At 48.4% G+C, this 5,575-nt stretch overlaps 1 protein-coding gene across 1 annotated transcript in view; it reads left to right on the top strand.

The window, feature by feature from the left end:
* bmp16 (bone morphogenetic protein 16) overlaps positions 1-5,289 on the top strand; it is a 13,656-nt gene extending 8,367 nt beyond the window's left edge. The window contains exons 2-3 of the mRNA XM_062552650.1: positions 708-1,051; positions 2,529-5,289. Coding sequence (XP_062408634.1) covers positions 715-1,051; positions 2,529-3,631 — 1,440 coding nt within the window. The 5' untranslated portion in view covers positions 708-714 and the 3' untranslated portion in view covers positions 3,632-5,289. The remainder of the gene's footprint in view (positions 1-707; positions 1,052-2,528) is intronic.
* The last annotated feature ends 286 nt before the right edge of the window (positions 5,290-5,575 follow it).

Raw genomic sequence — 5,575 nt, 5'->3', positions numbered from 1 at the left:
GTGTGTGTGTGTGTGTGTGTGTGTGTGTGTGTGCTCTGAGGGTGGTGAGAGGTGATAAATCATTGTACATACAGTAATCAGGACACACAGACACACACAAAGACATAGACATGCACATGCAAACACACACATAATAAAAAGAAAGAGAGAGAGACAGACAGATGGTGACAGCGATTTCTGTGAAACAAATAGCTTAATGATATCCAAGGCTTATTGACTTCATTTGAGCTTTATTGTATAAATAAGCTATAGGACATGGGAACAGGAACGTCCCATTGTAAAAAGTATTACCTTTACAGCTGCTAAATGGTTTATAATGACTCTTTATGGAGCAAAGAGCCACCGTTATCACACGGAACATACAGATAAGCTGAGCACTGAGCGATAAAAGGCCTGGCTGACGAAAGCGATGCTTTATCTCAATCTGCTCTTGTTTTTTTCTCTCTCTCTGTGTCCCTCTCTTTCTTTCTATCTCCCTGTCCCTTTCTCTCTGTCCCTGTCCCTCTCTCTGTCCATCTCTTTCCCTTTCTCCGTCTTTCTCTTTCTCTCTGTCTCTGTCCGTCTCTCACTCTCTCACGGACTATTGCTTCTGACGCTTGATCTGGTGCTTTTGGCAAAGCGGTAAACACCGGTAATGACGATTAATTCTGTGTTTGTCCTTCCCTCTCCCCGTGCTCTCTACTTCCCCTGCCTCTGCTGTCTCCCAGGTCCATCATGTTCCCTGCTAGCCTCCTGGTCCTCCTGATGATCCTGCTGCTACCTCACGCCTCGTCGGGACGCCAGGGGCAGGAGGATGCCGGCCAGGCCCGTGTTGGCCCGTCGGCGCCGGCGCTGGACCCAGCGGTGGCCCAGACCATCCAGAACCTGCTGTTGAGCCGCCTGGGCCTGCAGTCGTACCCCGACCCCCGGCCCGGTGCCGCCGTGCCCCAGTATCTGCTGGACCTGTACCGCTTCCACTCGGAGCAGTACCACCTCATCCAGGACCCGCACTTCAGCTACCCCAGCCAGCATACGCAGGGGGCCAACACCGTGCGCAGTTTTCAGCATACAGGTAGGCACCCATAGAACATGTGGTCTTCATAAAGCAAAGTCACTGGCAGTTACCTCTTTACCTTTTTACCTCCTCACTGGGAGTGACTCCAGCCTTCCAGCTTCCAGCCGTTTCAACTCGATTTGAATTTGAACTGACTGATTGTTCACAAGGCTCATCAAGTTTTCATGCTGCTTTCTAGACAAAGATCTCATTTGGTCTCCAATCCCAGAGGAGAGTTGAAGGTGGTGTAATGAGTGAACTTAGGAGCTATGGGTGGCATTTGAAATAGGCCAGAGAGAACCTCTTTAAAGGATGACGTGTTGATCCTGACAAGACCTGATAAAAAATGGGAAATTGAGATCTCAGGGTCATTGTGACATTTCAGAATTGTTTGTGATCCAGCAGAAACATGATTTTGAAAGGCATGGAATTCAGGGCAGAACTGACAAAACCCATTAATCATTAGAAAGCCATAAATCTTGTCATATACCGCTACCCACCACCACCACCACAACTCTTTTGTTGAAGGTCAATAGTCTGAGTAATTTGAAAATGAAATCGAACCTCTTTAATTTTCTGATGCTCTTACATACAAATTCAGTGACTATAGTTTTGAAAGAGAGAGAGAGAGAGAGAGAGAGAGAGAGAGAGAGAGAGAGAGAGAAAGAAAGAGAGAGCCTAGTGTGTGTGTGTGCCAGAGTTTAAGTGTGTGTTGGCAGCCAAAGTGGTGAGTTCATCACTCTCACAGCAGGACACACAGGGGTAATGTGTACAGGTCAATTAACCTTCCCTCACTGCCCGCAAGCCCAATGAAAAAGCTATATCTAACTACTGACTCAATGCTGGGATTGTTTCGAGGTGTACGTTTTTTTCTTCTCTCGTCTACTTCTCTGGCAGAGGAAATCCGCCGGGGTGTCTGGAAAAGGATATGATAGTTTGTCAAAGTGCACCCAAGAATGATTTGCAATTATGACAAACACTTGCTGCCAAAAAGCCTCTGCCTCAAGGCGTTAGACAGTGGACGGTTTAAAGCATAGTGGAAAGTGCGTATCATGTAATGAACAGTTGTAAAGAGCTCACATAAAGCACATGAGTTAAGTTATTTTAGTCAGCCGAGCATGCTGTGCCCTCATGGGATTCTGTCTCTTTTTACTTCTGCTCACTTTTCTCCCTCAGGTTCACTGTAGGCTCTGTTTTTCTGTTGTTCTCTCTCTCTCTCTCTCTCATACGTTCAAATCAAAGGATGCATTATTGCCATGAAAGTGTAGACTACTCATTTTTGAATTATGAAGAGTGGACAAATTGATTTTAGGTGACATTCTGTCTTTCTGTTGTTCTCTCTCTCTCTCTCTTATAAGTTCAAATCAAAGGATGCATTATTGCCATGAAAGTATAAACTACCCATTTTTTAATTATGGAGAGTGGACATTAGGTGACATTTTGTCTTTCTGTTGTTCTCTCTCTCTTTCTCTCTCTCACTCTCTCACTCCATCAGAGACCAGAGATCCTGAGGGAGACCCATCCGAGGCAGATCGGGTTCTCATCTCCTTCAACGTGTCCTCCATCCCCGAGGATGAGAGCATTATGTCGGCAGAACTCCGGTTCCTGCACGGGCCCCTGGACGGCAAGGAGTCCCACAGGGTCAGTCTGTACCTCTCCGAGGGCCGCGCGGACCCCCGGCCCCGCCTGCTGGAGACCCGCCGCCTGACCTCGCAAGACGCCCCGCGCCGCTCTGCATCCTGGGAAACCTTCAGCTTAGCCAACGAGCTGTTCATGCAGGAGGTGTTGAGCGGGCGGCCAGGGAGTCTGAACTTCCTGCTGGAGGTCACCGCGGAGGATCCTGCCGACAACGCCACACGGAAGATTCCAGAGGGTACCGGACTGTCTGGAGGGAAGGGGGACGCTACGCAAGGCCCCCTGAGGGTGAGGCGGGCGGCTGGCCAGGACGAGCACAGCTGGGTGCACCAGCGCCCCCTGTTGGTGACGTACAGTCACGACGGGCGTGGACAGCCACTGGTCCCCTATGGTAAGAGGATCCCCCCAGGAGTGCGGGGGTCCAGGGGAGGCGCTGGAAGAAAGGGTTCCAGTCGCGGGGGAAAGGGAGGACGCAACCGCGAACGCAGCCGGGAGCGAGATCGCGACTCCTCCCCTGACCGCTCCCCTGACCGCTCCCCTGACCGCTCCCCTGACCGCTCCCCTGACCGCTCCCCGGAGTTGGACTGGTGGTCGGAGCGGCGCGTGAAGCGCAACGGCCGGCGCGCGGCCAAGCTGAAGCACCTGTCGCGCGCCCGCTGCCGCCGCCACCCGCTCTACGTGGACTTCAAGGACGTGGGCTGGAACAAGTGGATCGTGGCGCCCAGCGGCTACGACGCCTTCTTCTGCCTGGGCGAGTGCCGCTTCCCGCTGGCCGACCACATGAACTCGTCCAGCCACGCCATGGTGCAGACGCTGGTCAACTCGGTGAACGGCGCCGTGCCCAAAGCCTGCTGCGTGCCCACCGCCCTCAGTCCCATCGCCATGCTTTACCTGGACCAGCACGAGCGCGTCGTGCTCAAGAACTACCAGGACATGGTGGTGGAGGGCTGCGGCTGCCGGTAGCCGGAGAGGAAGGAAGGAAGGAACGAGTGAACGAGTGGAGGAAGGGGTGCATAAAGAAGAGGATGTGTGGGTGAGATAAGGAAAGAGGTTCAAATGATGAAGGAGACTGAGAGAGTGTAAGAGGGCGTAGATGACCAACTGGGGAAAAAAAATACTGAAGAGGAGAAAAAGAGAGAGAGAGAGAGGAAAGAGTCTCCTCAAAGGGACCAAGCGTGTTGGAATGCAGAATTCCCACCTCAATGACCAAGTTTTCCCCCAATCCCCTGCCTCCTGTTTCCTGTCCTGTGACTTTGCCATCATTCCAAAGATTCACCTTTGATCCAACAGCAAGAATCTCATCTCACCTCTCTCTCTCTCTCTGCCTCTCTCCCTCTTTCTCCTATCCTACAGTACCTTCCAGTCCAACGGTCCCCAGTATAGCCTCCATCAGTGCCCTGTGTGTGTTGTGTTGCGGTGAGATCAGTGTCTGCGTTGCCTTGTATGCTGTGCTCTACTGCCACTCTGAACTTCCTCCCTCCCCTGGCTCGTCTCACACCAGCATCACGCCAGTCTCACTTGAGACCTCAGCTGTTTCAAATGCTTATTAGTCCTGTAGCCCTGGGCCTTAACAGAGGAAAACAAACAAACAAACAAAAACATAAACAGAAAACAAAACAACAAATGGCTGCTGATGACTGGAGTGGAAAGTATCTGCCTGCTTGAAGGACAGTTCACTGTGTTGCTGTTCCAGGAAAAGGAGGTGGAAACCTCTCAAGGACAATAACAAAAAAAACAAAGAAATAAACAAACAAACAAAAAAAGAACAAATGACTGTCAGCAGCAAGCTTCATGTTATTCAATATTTAAAACCACAACAATAATACTGGGAACAGACTAAGCTGTTGTTTAAGTGTACAGTTGCTATTGTTATTATTTAAAGATACTGTTTTTGTTGATGATGATGATGTTGATGTCGTAATCTTTTGCAGTCAAAGAATTCACATTGCTTAAAAAAAAACTTATCAAGATAAATACTTAAAGCTATTTCTTTTTAAAACGTTGTCTTAAGAGTAAATCTAATTTAAAAGTCTTTACAAATTCATTTATGTATTTAAATAGCAAATATGGTGTATGTAATCCTGTATTGAAGATGTCTGTCTCACAAAGCCTTACTGACGTGCACAGCTTGTCCAGTTTTGCAAGTGACAGCCCTGCAACACACACACACACATCCAACCAAAAGTCATTGTGAGTCATAGTGACATCACACTCTTATTGTCTGACATACAACTAGTGTGCATGTGTCCATACGGATTTCATCTAGTTTGAGATGGCCGCCATTGTGTGTCCATGGAAACTATAAAGCTAAGGCAACCCAGCCATAGAAAGCATCACTCATTTAGCTGTGACTGTCTTGTTAGCTTTTGAGACTGTAATCTATTCAACTCTCTGGCACTTTACCATCATGTCGTTGTCACGCAATGAAACTAACTAAAGTGTGACTAAAGCGAAGATTAAAAACACAACCGAGTTAAAAAATATATACATATTCTGGTGGTATGTCAACAACAACTCGTAAGAAAAGGGATCATTTAAACCACAGTCTATAAACAGTCGACGTTTGACGTTGTCTAAACATTATGTGATGTGTAATAAACTAAATCAAGCAAGCACCACAATTTCTCCCATCATGCTCTTTGTCTGCAGCTTGTTCTGAATTCTTGGTTTGTCTGATCTGTGTGAGTTCTACACCAAATCTTGGAAGCACCTTCAACACCATCTGTCACAGATCGTGATTAGATGTCATCACACACCATCACATGATCAGTCAAATCTCCAACTATTGGCAGTGGGGAGAGGGTTTGTCCTAGCTCATTTTTTCAGGATAGAAAAGAGAGGAAGTTAGCGGGGGAGAGAAATATGGTGGGATTGGGAAATGGCGGACTCAAACCTGGTTCAATTTGG

This window comes from Sardina pilchardus, chromosome 13 (genome assembly GCF_963854185.1).
Source record: "Sardina pilchardus chromosome 13, fSarPil1.1, whole genome shotgun sequence".
Lineage (NCBI taxonomy): Eukaryota > Metazoa > Chordata > Actinopteri > Clupeiformes > Clupeidae > Sardina > Sardina pilchardus.
This window is presented reverse-complemented; position numbering and strand designations above follow the sequence as displayed.